The sequence below is a fragment of the Microcaecilia unicolor genome, chromosome 5 (assembly GCF_901765095.1).
Source record: "Microcaecilia unicolor chromosome 5, aMicUni1.1, whole genome shotgun sequence".
NCBI lineage: Eukaryota > Metazoa > Chordata > Amphibia > Gymnophiona > Siphonopidae > Microcaecilia > Microcaecilia unicolor.
In genome coordinates, this window is record NC_044035.1 from 142,390,483 (window position 1) to 142,411,207 (window position 20,725).

The 20,725-nt window shown below is 44.5% G+C and overlaps 1 protein-coding gene across 2 annotated transcripts in view; it reads right to left on the reverse strand.

Annotated features, from left to right (window-relative positions):
• Positions 1–496: 496 nt before the first annotated feature.
• Positions 497–20,725, reverse strand: part of LOC115470325 (transmembrane protein 150A-like) — a 261,116-nt gene continuing 240,887 nt past the window's right edge. For both annotated transcript variants that reach the window (XM_030203371.1, XM_030203370.1), the window contains one exon: positions 497–3,099. In XM_030203371.1, the coding sequence (XP_030059231.1) occupies positions 2,855–3,099 (245 nt within the window). In that variant the 3' untranslated portion in view covers positions 497–2,854. The remainder of the gene's footprint in view (positions 3,100–20,725) is intronic.

Sequence of the window (20,725 nt, forward strand, 5' to 3'; positions counted from 1 at the left end):
CTGGTTCACTAATATTTCATCCACCTATAAACACATACCACCCGATATTCAGTGCTATTTAATTGGCCAGGAATGGGTCCTGGCTAGTTAAATAGCACTTAACTGGCTACCCGCAAATATTCAGTGGGAGATAACCGGCTATCTCCCGCTGAATGTTCACGGTCAGCGCTTAGCAAATAATCATCTTCACATGACATAGCCAGCTATCCATTAACATTCAGCACATTGCCAGCTACGTTTGGTGGTCAAATTGGGCTGCCAAAATAGCAGGCCTATCTTTGGCTGGTTTCAACATAACCAGCCAGCGCTGAATATTGACTTGGCCAGTTAAATTGACACCGGCCAAAAATAAAATGAATATTCAATGCTGGTCACCAGAAATGGCCCAGCATTGCATATCTGGGCTCAGCACCAACTGTGTGAGTCAGCCCAGCTAACTCCCGTGGTCTGAATATCATTCCTATTATCTCACTTCCCTAACAACAATTTTTTTTATTTTTATAATGGGGTACTGAACCCTGATAGTTGAGCTCAACTTTTCTCTGATTTAAGGTTGCTATTTCACCCATGAGAGGCCAATTCAGTTCTAGTTCTGGCCTGTTACGTGCATGAAGATGCAGTCCTACCTTTTTTAGCAAAATGAGAATGACTATATCATATAATGTCAAAGCCAGTACCGCATCATCTTCTTCATCAAATAAGCACATGAAATATGAAAAGATGTGTAGAACATGAACAGTCTTTGGATTTAGCCCACACCTTTACAACAGTAATTCAAGGTGAGTTACATTCAGTTACACTAAGTCAAGGTCAAAGGTCCCATTTTCAGATGTGATGAATGATATATTCCTGAGCAACTCTAAACAATGAGAAAGCCCAAGATCACTAAAATAAACAATGGAGAACCACAGATCTCACAACACATTTTGGCCTTCCATCATTGTTTAATATAGTGGTTCTTAACGTGTGTGCTGTGATTGAAGCATTGATGTTCTGCAAAATTCTTTCTTGAGCTGGAGAAACAGGTGGAAAGAAAAGTTGGACTCTAACTCAAAGAAGCCAGCAGTTTCACTACACTCTTCTCCCAACACACCCTGGCCTGCAGACTTTCCTCCAGTTGGTACAGGTGTGGAAGAGGTTCAGTAGGAGACCAAGGAGAAATGGAGAGTTTGTGTTGGTCATATAAAGAAGAATTAGCATTATTAAATTGTTCTTTTGATGAGAGCTGTAACCTTGGAGGGAACGAGCTGTGAATATTATCTATTATCTGTAATTGCTGAACCAGAATGTACTATACAGAACCTTTAAAAACAAGGCATAAGGGAGGAAATGTGTATGTAGTCTAGCCATGAAATGTGTATGTAGTCCAGCCAAACAAGGTGGGCTGTAAATGTTGTAAGCAATGTGTGAGAAAGTGAGAAGTATATTGTTCACCAAATTTGTAATAATGTATGGAATGTTCAGTTGTGATTGATAATTGCTAATAAAAAGCCAGAGCTTGAAGAGGAAAGTCAGAAGTCAGTTGAGCAAGGCTGATAAATTTTGCAGTTATGTCATTGACTTCCCCAAGGCTTTGGCTAACTTGCAAGTACATCTGTTGTTGTGTCTTATTGCATCGCACAGACCTCAGGCTCCGAGACACAAAGGTCAAGGAGACACATATTGGGTACCCAGACCACATAGGGAGACATTGAGAAGCATTAGAGCCCTGCTGTAGCCTCCTCCTCCTCCTCCTCTGCCACCTTTCTTATGCAATAATTTCCCTGAGGGGCCCTGTAGTCTCATGAGACCCATCAGTCCTGCATAGCTCTAATGGCAGAAGAGAGGCAACAGCAACTGGTAAATGCAGCTCCTAGACAGTTACCAGTTGGAAGATTTTAGGAGGGTGGGGTGAGAGGAGGTAAATAAATGATTTAGTAGGTGGAGGGAGTAAAATAAATGCCTCACAGGGGAGAGGGAAGAGGGAAAGGAAAGGATGGTGATTAAAAGGTTACTTTTAAAAGCTATTTATATGCATAAAGCAGAAGTTAATATGTAAAAATGGCTTTTTTAATTTATAGAAGTTTTTATTAAGCATTGCAATAGAAATGGCTTTTTAAAAAAACTGCCCAGACTATATGTGGGTAAAACCTACAAGCCAAACTGATTAAAGTTGTTCCTAAGGGTTGGAGATGGGGGAAGGGGGGTTGAGGAAAGGAAGGGAAAGGATTATGCCAGAATAATGGGGGAGAGGGAAGGGAAGGGGCTTATAAGAACTGGTTGAGGAGGTGAGGTGATTATGCTTGGGGAGTGATGGGGCAGGGTGGTGACAGTGCACTACAGTGTATCCACTGTCAGTTGTGCAACGACATGAAACAATTTGGGAACTGCTGATTTAAATGCATCTTTTTAATACATTTGTTTTTCATTCTGTTTCATCTGTGTGTTGGTAATGTGCACGTTCCCTGTTTTCTATGTAGCAAGCCTTTGGGTACATCCAATACTTTGGCCCACCATCACCAACACGTCTTTCCTATGATTAATTTCCACGATAATCTCTTCCATAATATGATTGGATGGGCATAACTGAAGGAATATGACATGCTGAGTCTTCTTTCTGTGAGGCCTCTAAACCACAGGAAATCTCAGGATACGTCGCAGCAGAATCTTCAAACCTGACTTGTTTAAAGCACCATCAGTAAACAAAACAGCATTATTTAATACATAACGGTGTCAGAATTTGGCTTCTAGGTAAATTCGTGTTGGAAAAGATAGCCTGGAAAATATTCTTACTCTTTGCCAACTTTGAAGCCCTTGTTTCAAACCATGAACCAGAGCGGGTGAGAATCCACCACTTCAAGGCTCCTCTAAGTCTTCAAATCATGGCAAGGTTCTCAGAGTTGCTGTGGGCATGGGGTGTGGTGGCTGAACTGCCCTCTGTCTTGTAACTCTTAGGGGCCCTGCTCGCTTTAAGGAGCACTAGGAAAGTTTCAGTAGAGATTGCCCCAAACTCAAAGGCGAACGTCCCATAAAAGATAAGAACATTGATAACGTAGATCCACTCGCAGAGGGCTGCCACATGTTGCAGGAACATGCTGTCCTGCATGAAAGAAATTGCACCTGAGAAACCCCAGAGTCAAGGAAGTGCACAACGCAAATTACAGGCTGAATAAAGCAGATCAAAAAACACGGATGATGAAGCTCAGAACAAACAGCAAAGCAGAGATTACCAGGTTTATTGACAGAAATTCTGGGACCCCCAGTATACTATGTTCACTGAGGCCCTATACTCTCCAATTCTGCCATCTGAACTCATATAATTATTAGTGATGGACACTTGGGGGCCCTTTTACTAAGCCGCGTAGGCACCTACGCATGCCCAATGCGCGCCAAATTGGAGTTACCGCCCGGTTACCGCTTAGCCCTTGTGGTAATTCCAATTTTGGCGCGTATCTGCTACATGCATCCAAAAAATATTTTTTATTTGTTGACGTGCGGCAGCTACGCACGTCAAGTGGCATTTAACGCACATAGACCATTACCGCCCAGTTACTGTGTGAGACCTTACCGCTAGGTCAATGGCTTGCAGTAAAGGTCTCAGATCCAAAATGGACACATGGCAATTTTCATTTTGCCGCACATCCATTTTTGGCAAAAATTTTAAAAAGGCATTTTTTGTAGGTGCGCTGAAAAATAATTCCACACATGCCCGAAACACGCATTTACACTACCGCAGGCCATTTTTCAGTGCATCTTAGTAAAAGGACCCCTTGTTTTTAACAATATGGAAAATATCAATGATATATCCCATGTTGTTGCATGTCATTATCACACATAAATGAACAGAAACAAAAAATACAAAAATTTACCATTTATCGTTTGCTGATCATAGTGCAACTCTATTTACAAAGAGATTGCGCATGCATGAACCACTGCATGCTCCCTTCTTTATACATGGAGGGGCATAATTGAACAGCGCCGGCCATCTCCGTGGCCGGCTCTGCAAATGGGCGGAGCCAACTGTATTTTCCAAAAAGATGGCCGGCCAACTTTTTTTTCGATAATACGGTGGGGCCGGCCAAATCTCGACATAATTGTTGAGATCGCTGGGTTTGAGATAGCCGACATCATTTTTTGATGATAATGGAAACCAAGGCCGACTGTTACGCTCTGCTACACTCCTCCAGAGGTGCAGTCTGCTTGCGCAGGGTATGGGCATTCGAGGATGCGGCGGCCATCTTGGATGTGGGTATCTCCAGGTTAGGGCGGCCATCTTGGTGATGGGCGTCTCAGGTGGTGGCGGCCATCTTGGAACTGAGCTGCTTCAGGAAGGAAGCCCATATTTGAGCATTGAGCATCTCCTCTGATGGGATGCTTCGGCTTCTGCTGCATAGAGGTCGTGGTTCTTGTCCCGTGTTCCTGGATGGCTACCTTGTTCCAGTGTTTCCTGTGTACCAGACCTTGGATTGTTTCTTGACTTCGCGTTGTGTTGCTGCCTGCCCATACCTCGGACTGTTTCCTGATTACTCGCTGCACTGCTGACCCCTTTGTTCCTAGACTGTGTTTACTCTCGCCTGTCGGGTCGGTGGCCGTGCAACCCCGCCGGTTCCAGAAGTCCTGGTGGCTGCCCGCACCTGGGGGCTCAACTCTCAGGGAATGGTGGTCGCTTCCCAGGTGAAGCTAGGGGTTGTCTGCCTGCCTGACCGAGTGCAATGTCACTCCATCTTCGCCGTGCTCAGTCGGGGCACAAGGGCTCACATTTCCCGCCATAACATCAGCCATCTCACAACTGGCCAAAACCAAGGCATTTGGTCGTGGGAGGAGCCAGCATTTGTAGTGCACTGATCCCACTAACTGAATATAAAAAGGTCTTCCCTTACCGATCTGGAAAGGAATGGGCATGCATGAAGGAAATTGCATGCAAATGAGCTGCTTGCTATTAGCTCATTTGCACACAATTTCCTTGCCTGCAAGGGCAGTTGAGGATGTCCTTATCTGTGACAGACATCCAAAGTGTTTCTGTGAGAAGGACAGCCATGCCTTTGCTATGCCTCTGACACCCTTTTTATTTATTTATCTATTTAGATTTTGGATCACAAGTAGCAGCAGTGGGATTTGAACTGGCCACCTCTAGATTGCAAGACCAGTGGTCATCTGGTCAGTTCAGGTACCCGTTTGATGCTTGGTTGTGAAAAAAAATGGGCCAAGTAAAGTCGGCCAAATGCTCATCAGGGCCGCTCTTCTTTTTTCCATTATTGGCCGAGGACGGCTATCTCTTAACCACGTCCCTGTCCCGCCTTCGCTACCCTGCCAACACGCCCCCTTGAACTTTCGCCGTCCCCATGACGGAAAGCAGTTGAAGCCAGCCAAAATCGGCTTTCGATTATGCCGGCATTGGGAGAAGGGCGGCCATCTCCCGATTTGTGTCGGAAGATGTCCGCCCTTCTCTTTCGAAAATAAGCAGGATAGTGCACCCTCCTTCAAGACAGTGCACAGTGACACTTGTGCCCCCTGGTGCAACTACTCCATGGTGGTCTAATGGCCCACCAGCCTCTTCCTCTCCCCCTCCCCATACCTCTAGTAAACATTGGAAGCAGGAGTCCAGGAACAACTTCCAAAGGCATATGGTGCTTAGCTTGGCGCCACCATCTTGAGAAAGGCGGCCCAGAGGCAGGAAGGAGAAGGTGTTGCTCTTGCCTCCAAAGTTTAATAGAGGTACTGGGAGGGGAGGGGGGGCCGGCCACTAGACCACCAAGTAGTAGTTGCATGGGGGTGGGGAGAGGGTCCACTGGGTCACCAGGGATTTTTGGGCCCAGGGGGATCGGGGGCAGGAGGTGGTCCACTGGACCACCAGGAATTTTCTGATTTTCTGGAAGGAGAGCGGAGGATAGTTTTTAGAATTATGCGGGGGGGGGGGGGGGGGGGGCTCAAGAGGGAGTCCACTGGTCTCCAGTGAACCCTTTCTTAAGCTCACCCCCCCAGTGCAACTCAAAAACTCCTTAGTGGTGACAGCTTTGCCAGTTGCAAACAGCAACCAATAAACAAAGGGGATTTCAGGCACAGAAATTTAATGGCATCCTTGGTGCACTGGCTGTTAAATTTCCATGCATTTCATTTGCATGCCATCAGGTTTGTGCATTGGTCACTGTTGGCGAATTGCTAAGCTCACCCGCAGTCACCATATTTAATGGCGACCTTTGTGCATCGGCTCTTCAATGACTTTGTTTCCATGACAAAAAAATGGCCAAATAAAAGAAATATTCCCAGAAATAACATAGGAAACAACACAAAATGATAATTTTCTACCTACCCATCCCTAATAATTATACTACTGTTAATATAAAAATGCACCAGCCAATATTCAAAACGATTTAAATGACCAGTTAAATTGCTTGTTTGCGGCTATTCAGTCATTTTCAGCAGCACTTAACTGGTTATCTTTGTTGAAAATGACTGGCTACCACCAAAGTCAAAAGCAGCTAACTTGTGGGTATTTCATGGGTGGGGTCGGGTTAAATGCTGATATTCAGCCCCTCACCACATAAGTAAACCACTTAAATTGGGCCACATAAATAGCTGTCCTATCTTTAAGTGGTTTGGCTTATGCGGTCAAGGGATGAATATTGACTTAACCAGCTCAAAAAAAATGGATATTGAATGCCGAAGCCCAGAGAGGACCCGGCATTGAATATCAGGAAATAACGCCAGTGGAAGGCAACAAAACACTCACAGCTGCCGACTGAATATCGGGGGAAGAGGGGAGTAATTTTGCTGCCCTTTCCAAACAAAAATCTAAAGGCAAAATAATAAAACACCATTCAGTTTTCTAATTTCAATACTAAGGGGGTCTTTTACTAAGCCGCCGTAGCGCTTTTAGTTTTTAGTGTAAAAAATGTAACAAAGGATGCTATATTGGAGAAACAGGCCAGATGCTTAAGACAAGATTCAATTTACATAGACATCACATGAACAATACTGGTGCCAGTAGGGCTCCCACACCTGTTAGTCAGCATTTTACAGGACCAGGACACTGTACCAGTGACTTCACAGTGAGAATCCTGAAAGGTAACTTTAAAACCATACAAGAACGTAAGACCTTTGAAGTCAGAATGATTGAATATTTTAACACCCAACAGAAAGGACTTAACAAGGATCTGGGGTTCCTAGCCCATTATAAACCATAAAGCTGTATGTCTCTGTTGATCACCCCATCCCTCACCTATCCACACCCATCCTGTTAGAATAACAATGATATGCTTTGATGTCCCCATGCATACCTCCTACCCACCCCCATCCTCCCACCCTGTCAGACTGTCATAGTAATGCTTGAATGTTTCCACTTATATACACTGTCAGCTAGCACATTTGCTTATTTCCCATCTGACGAAGAAGGGCAACCTTCGAAAGCTAATCAAGAAATGTATTAAGTTATGTCCAATAAAAAAGGTATCATCTTATTTTCTTTTCCATGTTTTATTTTGTTTGATTTCTATTGATAGCTCACGGTAGAAATGACGCCCATAGGAATATAATGGATGTCTCATAAGAACATAAGAGTAGTCATACTGGGTCAGACCAATGGTCCATCTAGCCCAGTATCCTGTTTTCCAATCAGTGGCCAAGCCAGGTCACAAGTACCTGGCAGAAACCCAAATCGTGGCAACACACCATACTACAATTCCCAGGGCAAGCAGTTGTTTCCCCTTGTCTGCCTCAATAGCAGACTATGGACTTTTCCTCCAGGAATTTGTCCAAACCTTTTTTAAACCCAGATACGCTAAGCGCAGTTACCAAATCCTCCGGCAAAACAGTTCCAGTGCTTAATTATTCGTTGAGTGAAAAAATATGTCCTATTTGTTTTAAAAGTATTTCCGTGTAACTTCCTCGAGTGTCCCCTAGTCTTTGTACATTTGGAATGAGTAAAAAAAAATCAATTTATTTCTACTCGTTCTACAGCACTCAGGATCTTGTAGACCTCAATCATATCTCCCCTCAGCAGTCTCTTTTCCAAGCTGAAGAGCCCTAACCTCTTTAGCCTTTCTTCAAACAAGAGGAGTTCCAGCATTTTGGTCGCTCTTCTTTGAACCTTTTCTAATTCCGCTATGCCTTTTTTTAGATATGGCGACCAGAACCGAATACAATACTCAAGGTGCAGATGCATCATGGAGCGATACAAAGGCATAATAGTATTTTCAGTCTTATTCACCATCCCGCAAACTAAAAACACTACTGTGGCTTAGTACAAGACCCCCCTAAATTCCTTATTGCTACAGCTCTAAAGTGTTTTCTTTGTTAATATTTAATACTTACAATGCTCATCATAAATTAAATTCTGAAATACATTTCTGGAAATTCTTGCAACAGACATTTATTGCAATTATTATTTTTACTACTTTATAATTTCTTTACAATTTTGGGGCCCCAATACATTCTCCCCTCTGTTCAGGCCTGGAGTATGCACAGACTGGTCACTGAAATCATGAACTATAGAGCAGAATGAACCCAGACAAGAACCCAGTTACTCAGTAGCTAACATGGAATGAAGTAAGCTCAAATACATAAATGTTCCCCAAGCCTTAATATAATTTTTGAGAGGAATTTATGCTTAATTGATTTGTCTATTTTTTACATAAGTGTAGAGACCCCTTACATTATCCTGCTTATTTTCGAAAGGAGAAAAACGCCCATGTTCGGGAGATGAGCGTCCGTTTCCCGTGGGTGCCCAAATCGGTATAATCGAAAGCCAATTTTAGGCGTCTTCAACTGCACTCCGTTGCGGGAACGAATAAAGTTGATGGGGGCATGTCGGAGGTGTGGTGAAGGTGGGACTGGGGCGTGGTTATCGGCCAAGCAGAGATGGGCGCGCTTGGCCGATAATGGAAAAAAGAAAGGCGTTTTTAGCGAGAATTTAGGACACTTTTTTGGACACTTTTTTTTCACAAACAGGTCCCAAAAAAGTGCCCTAAATGACCAGATGACCCCCGGAGGGAATTGGGAATCACCTCCCCTGACTCCCCCAGTGGTCCCACCAAAAAAAACCCACTTGCAAAACCCTTATTTCCCAGCCTCTATGCCACCATCAAATTCCGTACCCACCTCCATGACAGCAGAATGTGTTCGATCCTCTCACAGCCTTTCCCTGGGTCAGATGTGGCTCTCGAGTGCACTGCAGGGTCACATCAGCATTGCATTGTGGTGGGTGTAGGGTATTGGGCTCCGTGATTTCACTAGCTTGTGATACAGTCTCACGTTGTTGGTAGTTTGTAGGCTCTTCTCCCATGGTGCTTTTCCTCCTGTCTACTGGGTCAGAGTGTGCCCTGTTTTGTTTCCGGTAGTCCATGAGGTAGTGGCCATTTTTGTAAGTCCGTTTTAGATCTCTTTCGTGTGTTAGTCACGTTACAGAACTTAGTTCTTACCTTGAATGTGGCTGAAAGAGGGCATTGTACACCATTCTGCCAGCTCTGAGCTACTGCTAATCTTAGTACCAGGGAGACTCGTTGCCAGTGGGGCACAACCTCTGATCTGCAGTTAACTGTGAGTAAACGCGGTTATTGAAATAAAGGACGTTTTCAGCGAGATTAGTCTTATGGTGTGAACTGCTGTGCCAAGGTTATACAGCAGCAACAAGTCCTGTCCCTGGAGCAGTTTTAGTGGGTAATGCAGTGCACTTCAGGCAGGCGGACCCACGCCCATCCCCCCCTACCTGTACCACTTGTGGTGGTAAATGGGAGCCCTCTAACCCCCCCTCCCAAAACCCACTGTACCCACATGTAGGTGCCCCCCTTCACTATTAAGTGCTATGGTAATGGTGTTGAGTTGTGGGGAGTGGGTTTTGGGGTGGATTTGGGGGTCTCAGCACCCAAGGTAAAGGAGCTATGCACCTGGGAGGTAATTTAATGTATTTACCTATTTTTTAAAGTGCCCCCTAGGGTGCCCGGTTGGTGTCCTGGCATGTGAGGAGGACCAGTGCACTACGAATATTGGCTCCTCCCACGACCCAAAGCCTTGGATTTGTTCGTTTTTTAGCTGGGACGCTTCGGTTTCGATTATCACTGAAAAACGAAAATGCCCAGCTCAAACAAACGCCCACATCTCAAAAACGCCCACATCCAATGCATTTGCCTGGCACAAACCGTTTTTTCAAAACTAAAGATAAACGTCCATCTTTTTCGAAAATACGATTCAGCCCACCCCTTCACGGACACGTTCTCGGAGATGGACGTTCTTACACATGGGCGTTTGCGTTCGATTATGCCCCTCCACGTCATGTATAAATGGCAGAGACCTCTACTGGTTCTACTGAAGTATTGCACTTTGATCTTTTTATACCACCCACTATTTTCCAGAATTAGGAGGGGGGTCTCTTTCCCAGTGAGGCAATATGGGAGGGGCTTCACTGGGAAAGAAAACTGAATGGTATAAACACCAAGTCCAAGGACAGTTTTCTGTCTTTGGCTGGCTAAACCATTGTACCATAAAGATGTTAGAAGTCTTTGGTTAACTCAACCATTGTAACCTACAGGAGTCACCTTTAGATTGTAAGCTCTCTTGAGCAGGGACTGTCCTTCCCCATGTTTTAACTTGTACAGCGCTGCGTAACCCTAGTAGCGCTATAGAAATGCTGAGTAGTAGTATCAGGGTCACTTTTACCAATGGGCACAAGGGGCAGCTGCCCCAGGCTCCTGCAAAAAGGGAGCCCAGTCACACAATTGCCTATTGGTAAACTTAGCCCTGTCTCTGTCTCACTCTTTCTTCCCCCACTCTCTGGAGAGTCCTGCAGCTGTCCCTCTCCCTTCCCCGTGGTCCTCTATACTTTTTTTTTTTTACAGTCATCGGCAACTCAACAGCAGCAATGATTAAGACAGGCTGCCAGCATCAGAGCTGCCCTTCTGCACATCCCCCTACTCTGATTCAGCTTCCTGTTTCCGCATAGGTGGGACATGCAAAGGGAAGACTACAATGCTGGCAGCCTGTATTAATCACTGCTGTTGCCAAGTCACTGATGATGGTAAAAAAAAAAATACGGAAGACCACAGGAAAGAAGGGAACAGAAGGAAGGGAGCGGGAAAGAAAGACAGAAAGCAGGAAGTATGAGAAACCAGAGTGGGGGACAGAGAGGGGGAGAGATGCCATACCCCAAGGGGGGTAGTAAAAACATGCTGGCTACAGGATGTGGGAATAAAGGAAGAGAGAGGGGGAAAAACTGAACATAGGGATAAGTAGGGACATAGAGAAGAGAAAGAGCAGGCAGGAACTATAAAGACATGGATGCAGAGGGGGCAATGCTGAAAAAAGTGAGATAGAGGCACACAGAAGCAATGCTGAAAAAGGGGAGGGGAGATAGGGACACAGGGGTAGGAGGCAATGCTGAAAGAGGGGAGATAGATACAGAGGGGACAATGCAGAATGGGGGGTAGATAGGGACACTAGGGAGGCAATGCTGAAAAAGGGAAAAGGAGATAGGGACACAAAGGAGCAATGCTGAAAAAGGGGGGGGGGGGGGGAGATAGGGACATTGTAAAAAATTTGACCATGTGACCCCCCACTACCGAGGGAGCTACATTGGCTGCCAATAGATGCTCGTAGTGGTATGCTGGGTTTTTAAAATAATTAATGGTTGTTGCCTTCAAACCCTTGTTCACTTAACTACTTTTCCTGTTACTCATTCTGCATCTTGCTTTGGATCATTAATAAGATTGGATAGTCCTTCTGTAATTCAGGTTTGTTATAAATGTATTCATAAAAGTTTGTTTAATTTTCAATCCAGTAGGATTTGGAATTCTATACCAATTCAGATACGGACAATTCCTAATTATATGATGTTTAGGAAAGCGTTGAAAACTTACTTATGTAGTAAACATATGGAAAATATGTAGAAAGTGTTTGATGTCATATTAGTTGTCATTCTATCTATACGTAACCTGCTTTCATTCCAAGCTGATTTAGGCAGAATATGAAAACAGGAATAGAACAGACTCTGAGAAGGCAGATGGTGAACATGGAGGAAATGAAGACATCTGTTTGCTCTATTTGTACTGGGCTCCCTCCTTCCACCCTCCTTGGGGTTGGGCACTAGCCACCAGCAGTCTGGTTTAACATATCTCTTTCCTCCTATGCTTCCTTTTCTCCATGTTCCTGCCGGTCTCTTTCCTGTCAATATTTGAAGTTCTTTTAATTTTCTTTTTTTTCTGATTTTATTATAATGTGAACTACTCAGAGGGTACATCCTAGGACAGTATATTAAGAATGAAATGAAACTTCAGACAGGGACACAGATGAAGATCCTGGTAAAGGGGTGAGATAAGGATACAGAAGGGATATGCTGGGAAAGGGGTGAGAGAAAGTCCCAGAGGGGTGATGCTTGAAAAGGGTGGGAGGCGATGGGGACTCAGAGGGATGATGCTGGAAAAGGGGTGGAATAGGAACACTGAAAGGGCAGATGCCGAACATGGGGGGAGAATATGCACAGGACCCAGAAGGGAAATGCTGCACAGGATGAATAGGGATGCAGAGGGGAAATGGATGGTAGACATGGAGAGAGAAGAAATGTTAAATGGATAGAGACCCTGCAAAGACAGAAAAAAAATGAGGAAAGCAGAAAAGAGACACTGGGACCAAAGTGAATGTAAAAAATAAAATGCTCAGACAAAAAAAGTAGTTTATTTTGAATTTATTAATTGGAATATGTCAAATTTTGGAAATGCACATCTTTGATATCTTGCATTTCTTTATGTTTGCTGTATGCAGAATCTGACTTCTTGAGGTTCCAGTTCAGTCTTTTGACTTCAACTTTCTATTACTGATCTATGTTCCCTTGTTTTATATTTGTTGAAGGTCTATCTGTGTTTTGTGTGTAGTACCAAGGTGCAATATTCTGCTAGCATGTAGTTTCTGTACAGAGATGTAGAGATCCATAACAGTACTTGTATGTATCAAACTCCCACTGGGATCTGATGCTGCTGCAATATATTTATTTATTTATTTGATACATTTGTACCCCACATTTTCCCACCTATTTGCAGGCTCAATGTGGCTTACATAGTACCGTAAAGGCATTCACCAAGTCCGGTTGAGAAACAAATACAAGGTTATATTGTGGTCGAATGAGGTAGATGGGTATCAGGCATCATGGGGGTCAAAAGGAGTGGCGATTGTATATTGTTCAGTACAATCATTGGTCTTGCTGTGTTGCCTGGTATGGGGGTTTACGTTGGATCGGTGGGGTAAGCCTTTTTGAAGAGGTTGGTTTTTAGTGATTTCCTGAAGTTTATGTGGTTATGGATTGTTTTCACAGTTTTGGGGAGTGCGTTCCATAGTTGTGCGCTTATGTAGGAGAAGTTAGATGCATAAGTTGTTTTGTACTTGAGTCCTTTGCAATTTGGGTAATGTAGGTTTAGATATGTTCTTGATGTTCTGGTTTTGTTTCTGGTTGGTAGGTCTATAAGGTCTATCATGTATCCTGGGACTACGCCGTAGATAATTTTGTGGATCAGAGTGCAGATTTTGAAGATGATCCATTCTTTGATTGGGAACCAATGCAGCTTTTCTCGGAGGAGTTTAGCACTTTCAAATCCTGAAATTTTGCCATCCCTAGATTTGGATGTCCCAGCGATTTTCGAAACCAAAGATGTCCATCTCAGAAATGACCAAATGCAAGCCATTTGGTCATGGAAGGAGTCAGCATTTGTAGTACACTGGTCCCCCTGACATGCCAGGACACCAACCGAGCACCCTAGGGGTACTGCAGTGGACTTCATAAAATGCTCCCAGGAACATAGCTCCCTTACCTTGTGTGCTGAGCACCCCAAAACCCACTGAAAACCCACTACCCATAACTGTACACCACTACCATAGCCCTTACGAGTGAAGGGGGGCACCTAGCTGTGGGTACAGTGGATTTCTGGTGGGTTTTGGAGGGCTCGCTGTTTCCTCCACAAATGTAACAGGTAAGGGGGGGAGGGGGCTGGGTCCACCTGTCTGAAGTGCACTCACCCACTAAAACTGCTCCAGGGACCTGCATACTGCTGTCATGGACCTGAGTATGACATCTGAGACTGGCATAGAGGCTGGCGCAACATATTTGTAAAGATGTTTTTGAGGGTGGGAGGGGGTTAGTGGCCTCTGGAGGAGTAACGGGAGGTCATCCCCGATTCTCTCCAGTGGTCATCTGGTCATTTTGGGCACCTTTTTGTGCCTTAGTTGTAAGAAAAAAAGGTCCGGGTGAAAACGTCCAAGTGCTCGTCAGGGACATCCTTCTTTTTTTTTTTTTTATTTATTCAGTTTAACATTTCATTTATGTCATATACATAAATTAGAATTTAAAGAAATATACAATATTGAAAAAAACAATCAGGTAAAGAAAATATACATTTGTTTGTCCACATTAATGATTCAAGAACTAGGAACTCAAATTTAAAACAAGATAACTGAGGGGGTTTCCCTCCCCAGTCTACTTTTACAACAGGAAAGACAAGAAATCAAGTCGGGGCAGCCGATATAGCATTCAATCCAGACAAACAACAGACTACTCTTTACTCACTATAAATTCTAACAATTTTCCTAGCTCAAAGAAAATATAATTAATGGATTGAAAAGAAATATAGCATTTACAAGGAAATTTAAGTATAAAGGTCCCACCTAATTGTAAGACCCTTACTTTTAATAATAAAAAATCTTTTCTTTTTCTTTGTGTCTCTCGAGAGAGATCAGGGAACACTTGAATTTTTGAACCACATCCTTCTTTTTTTTCCAAGTCCCACCTTCGCTACGCCTCGATACGCCCCCTTGAACTTTGGCAGTCCCTGTGACGGAGTGTAATTGGGGACATCCAAAATCGGCTTTCGATTATACCAATTTGGATGTTTCTGTGAGAAGGACGTCCATCTTCCGATTTATGTCGAAAGGTGGGCGTCCTTCTCTTTCGAAAATGAGCCCAATAGCGGAATTAGAAAAGGTTCAAAGAAGAGTGACTAAAATGAAAAAGGGGATGGAACTCCTCTCGTATGAGGAAAGGCTAAATAGGTTAGGGCTCTTCAGCTTCGAAAAGAGACAGCTGAGGGGAGATATGATTGAGGTCTACAAGATCCTGAGTGCTGTAGAATGAGTAGAAGTAAATCAAATTTTTACTCATTCCAAAAGTACAAAGACTAGGGGACACTCGGGGAAGTTACATGGAAATACTTTTAAAACAAATAGGAGGAAATATTTTTTCACTCAACAAATAGTTAAGCTCTGGAACTCTTTGCCAGAGGAAGTGGTAACAGTGGTTAGCGTATCTGGGTTTAAAAAAAGGTTTGGACAAATTCCTGGAGGAAAAGTCCATAGTCTGCTATTGATACAGACATGGGAAGCAACTGCTTCTCCTAGGATTTGTAGTATGGAGTGTTGCTACGATTTGGGTTTCTACCAGGTACTTGTGACCTGGTTTGGCCACTGTTTGGAAAATAGGATACTGGTCTAGATAGACCATTGGTCTGACCCAGTAAGGCTACTCTTATGACATGATTCAAAGATTCCCATGAATGGGACGCAAACATACCAGGCTACAATCTATTTAGGAAGGGCAGATGTGGTCAAAAAGGTAGAGGAGTAGCTCTGTATTTCAGAAACAATATTAAAGCGACTGAAATGCAGGGAAACTTGGGAAAAGAAGCAGCAATATGGATTGATTTGAAAAGATGGAACCTCTATCCACATGGGTGTTATCTACAGACGAAAAACAAAAAGTGAGGAGAATGGATGAGGATACCAAAAAAATATGTATTTATTCACATAAAAAATCAAAATTAAAAAATAACACGGCCGACACGGCCGTGTTTCGGCCCTAAGGCCTGCCTCAGGGGTCTTTGCAACCTCAGAAGATATACCTCAGAATATGTGCTCCAAGGGAAATATCGAAACGAAGATCTCTAAGGTCTCCTCTCTTCTGAAAAATATATGTAAAATGTGCTAAAAAGCACAACGAACTTGTAATACTCTCAGGACTACCAGGCTTGAAGGCAGACTTCCACTGGAACACAGCATAAGGAGAAAGCTGTAGACCTCTGACACAATCGGAGCAGCTTGATTAAGATCTGGTTGCAGATGTCCAAAAGTTGGGAAAGAAAGGAGAAATGCTGTTACTGGGTAATTTCAACTTGCCGGTTGTGGACTGGAAAGTTTAATATGCAGAATCGGAAAGAAGTAGGGAGATAGTGGATGCCTTTCAAAGTGCTCTGCTCAGACAAATGGCAATGGATCCCACGAGAGAAGGAGCAATGCTGGATCCGGTTCTCGCAAATGGGGAAATTACATAGAGGCATATTTTCAAAGCACTTTGGGAGGCTAAGTTCCATAGGTTTCTATGGAACTTTGGGAGGCTAAGTGCTTTGAAAATGAGCCTGTTAGTAACATAGTAGATGACGGCAGAAAAAGACCTGCACGGTCCATCTAGTCTGCCCACGATAAACTCATATGTGTATACCTTACCTTGATTTGTACCTGTCTTTTTCAGGGCACAGACCGTATAAGTCTGTCCAGCAGTATTTCCCGCCTCCCAACCACCAGTCCCGCCTCCCATCACCGGCTCTGGCACAGACCCCGTATAAGTCTGCCCTCCTCTATCCTAGCCTCTCAACCACCAACCCCTCTTCCCCCCACCACCCAATTTCAGCTAAGCTTCTGTGGATCCATTCCTTCTGCACAGGATTCCTTTATGCCTATCCCACGCATGTTTGAATTCCGTTACCGTTTTCATGTCCACCACCTCCCGCGGGAGGGCATTCCAAGCGTTCACCACCCTCTCCGTGAAGAAATACTTCCTGACATCTTTCCTGAGTCTGCCCCCCTTCAATCTCATTTCATGTCCTCTCGTTTTACTGCCTTCCCATCTCCGGAAAAGATTCGTTTGCGGATTAATACCTTTCAAACATAGGCGTAGTTTGACTGTTTCATTTTGGGGGGGGGGCAAAGAATGGGCGGAGCATATTAGCATATCATTTGCATATATACATATGCAAATGAATATGCTAATATGGAGGAAGGAATTGAAATTTACAGGCAAAATATCACAGATGCACATTTCAAAAAGCTGACACATTTCAATTAATAAATTATGAATAAAATAATTTTATCTACCTTTGATGTCTATCATTTAGTTTTTCTATTCGCTTTGGTCCCAGTGTCTTCTGTTTTATGCAGTGTCTTCTTTCCAGTAGGCTTCCCTCTGCTCCCCACCCTCCCAGTCCCATCCATCTCTTGCTCCTTCCCTCTGCTCCCCACCCCTCCCAGTCCCATCCATCTTCTGTTCCTTCCCTCTGCTCACCATCCCTCCGTCCCATCCATCTTCTGCTCCTTCCCTCTGCTGTGCCTGACCTCTCCCAATCCCATCCATCTCCTGGTCCATCCCTCTGCTCCCCACCCCTCCCAGTCCCATCCATCTCTTGCTCCTTCCCTCTGCTCCCCACCCCTCCCAGTACCATCCATCTTACTACTACTACTACTACTTAGCATCATCTTCCCTCTGCTCCCCACCCCTCCCAGTTCCATCCATCTTCCTTCTACTGCCCCCCCCCATGAGGTCCAAGATCGTGACTCCGTTTACCCCCTCTCTTCCTCCCTCCGGCGCAGGCAACAGTCTTCAGCTTTTTCAGCGTTCCTGGCAGCGGTAGCGATGTACACGCTGCCTTCGGTCTGCCCCGGAAGCCTTCTCTTCAAGTTCCTGTTCCCACCTATGCGGGAACAGGAACTTGAAGAGAAGGCTTTGGGGCAGAGCCGAAGGCAGCGTGTACATCGCTACCGCTGCCAGGAACGCTGAAAAAGACTGCTGCCTGCGCCGGAGGGAGGGAGGAAGAGAGAGGGGTAAACGGACACGCTCCTCTCTGTCCGCTTGGCTTCCCTGCCCTCTCTGTCTGCGTCCCGCCTTCCTCTGAGGAAGGCGGGACGCAGACAGAGAGGGCAGGGAAGCCAAGCGGATGGAGAGGAGCGCGTGCCTGCATGTTTTTTTTTTAACTAATGGCGCGGCGGCGCCTCGTCGTCGTTTGGGGGGGCATTGCCCCCCCTCGCCCCCCCAGTCTACGCCTATGCTTTCAAATATTTGAACGTCTGTATCATATCACCCCTGTTCCTCCTTTCCTCCAGAGTATACATGTTCAGGTCAGCAAGTCTCTCTTCATACGTCTTGGAACGCAACTCCCATACCATTCTTGTAGCTTTTCTTTGTACCGCTTCCATTTTTTTAACATCCTTCGCAAGGTACGGCCTCCAAAACTGAACACAATACTCCAGGTGGGGCCTCACCAACGTCTTATACAGGGGCATTAAGACCTCCTTTCTTCTGCTGGTCACACCTCTCTCTATACAGCCTAGCAACCTTCTCGCTACGGCCACTGCCTTGTCGCACTGTTTCATCGCCTTCAGGTCCTCAGATACTATCACCGCAAGATCCCTCTCCCCGTCCGTGTCTATCAGGCTCTCTCCACCTAACACATACGCCTCCCTTGGATTTCTACTCCCTAAGTGCATCACTTTGCATTTCTTCGCATTGAATTTTAATTGCCAAATGTTAGACCATTCTTCCAGCTTCTTCAAATCTTTTTTCATGTTTTCCACTCCCTCCGGGGTGTCCACTCTGTTGCAAATCTTGGTGTCATCCGCAAAAAGGCAAAATTTACCTTGTAACCCTTCGGCAATGTCACTCACAAATATATTGAACAGAATGGGCCCCAGCACCGATCCCTGAGGCACTCCACTACTCACCTTTCCCTCCTCCGAGCGAACTCCATTTACCACCACCCTCTGGCGTCTGCCCGTCAACCAGTTCCTAATCCAGTTCACCACTTCGGGTCCTATCTTCAGCCCTTCTAGTTTATTCAAGAGCCTCCTGTGGGGAACCGTGTCAAAAGCCTTGCTGAAATCTAAGTAGATGACGTCCATAGCACGTCCTTGATTTAATTCTCCTGTCACCCAGTCAAAGAATTCAATGAGATTCGTTTGGCACGATTTCCCTTTGATGAAACCATGTTGTCTCGGATCTTGCAACTTATTGGCTTCCAGGAAATTCACTATCCTTTCCTTCAGCATGGCTTCCATTACTTTTCCAATAACCGAAGTGAGGCTTACCAGCCTGTAGTTTCCAGCTTCTTCCCTATCACCACTTTTGTGAAGGGGGACCACCTCCTGCGTTCTCCAATCCCTCGGAACCTCTCCCGTCTCCAAGGATTTATTAAACAAATCTTTAAGAGGACCCGCCAGAACCTCTCTGAGCTCCCTCAGTATTCTGGGGTGGATCCCGTCCGGCCCCATGGCTTTGTCCACCTTTAGCTTTCCAAGTTGTTCATATTGTGTCTAATGTCACATTAGGTGCCCACCTGGGCAGTAGTGATCAAACGGTTTGGTTTGATATAATGGCTAGTCCCATGGCTTTGTCCACCTTCAGTTTTTCAAGTTGTTCATAAACACATTCGTCTCTGAACGATGTGATATTCATTCCATTCTTACATGTACCTTTACCAGCCGATTGTGGTCCTTCTCCAGGATTTTCTTCCGTGAACACAGAACAGAAGTATATGTTTAGCATTCTCACTTTTTCATCATCACTCTCCACATATCTGTCCACAGCATCTTTCAGTCTCACAATTCCATTTCTAGCCTTCCTTCTTTCGCTAATATACCTGCTTTTGCTAGATGTATCTCCCTCTTGGCTTCTTTCAGCTTTTCCTGGTATAATTTCCTGTGTTCCTCTCCTTGAGGTTTCCTGTATTTCATGAATGCCACTTAATTTTCTCAGCCATTTGTTTGGAGAGCCATTTCCAGTTTCCTTTTTTAATTGCTTTAATTTACTGTCCTCACATAAAGGTCAGTAGCCATTTTAATAGCTCCTTTCTTCCTGAACCACTGTCTTACCACTTCTTGTATGTCTTCCCATTCTCTCAGCTCTTTCTTCAGAGATTCTGGTGGGTCCTCTTAAAGATTTGTTTAATAAATCCTTGGAGATGGGAGAGGTTCCGCTGGACAGGAGAAGAGCAGATGTGGTCCCTCTTCACAAAAGTGGCAACAGAAAAGAAGTGGGAAACTATAGACCGGTAAGCCTCACTTTGGTTATTGGAAAAGTAAAGGAAGCGTTCCTGAAGGAAAGGATAGTGAATTTCCTGGAATCAAATGTTACAAGATCTGAGGCAACATGGTTTTATCAAAGGTAAATCATGCTAAATGAATTTGATTGAATTCTTTGACTGGGCGACCAGAGAATTGGATCAAGGACATGAGACAGATTTAATCTACTTGGAGTTCAGCAAAGCCTTTGACACAGTCCCTCATAGAAGGCTCTTAAATATACTTGAAAGGCTGGAGTTAGGACCCAAAGTGGTGAATTGGATTAGAAACTGGTTGACAGATGCCAGAAGGTGGTGGTCAATGGAATTCACTCGGAGAAAGGAAAAGTGAGTAGGGGAGTGCCTCAGGGATCGATGCTGGGGCTGGTTCTGTTCAATATATTTGTGAGTGACATTTTGCCAAAGAGTTAGAAGGTAAGGTTTGCCTTTTTGTGGATGAAACCATGATTTGTAACAGAGTGGACATCCTGGAGGAAGTGGAAAACATGAAAAGGGATCTGCAAAAGTTAGAAGAATGGTCTAACATTTGGCAATTAGAATTTAATGCAAAAAAGTGCAAAGTGATGCATTTGGGGAGTAGAAACCCAAGGGAGCTGTATGTCCTAGGAGGTGAGAGGCTGATATGCACAGACAGGGATAGAGACCTTGGGGTGATA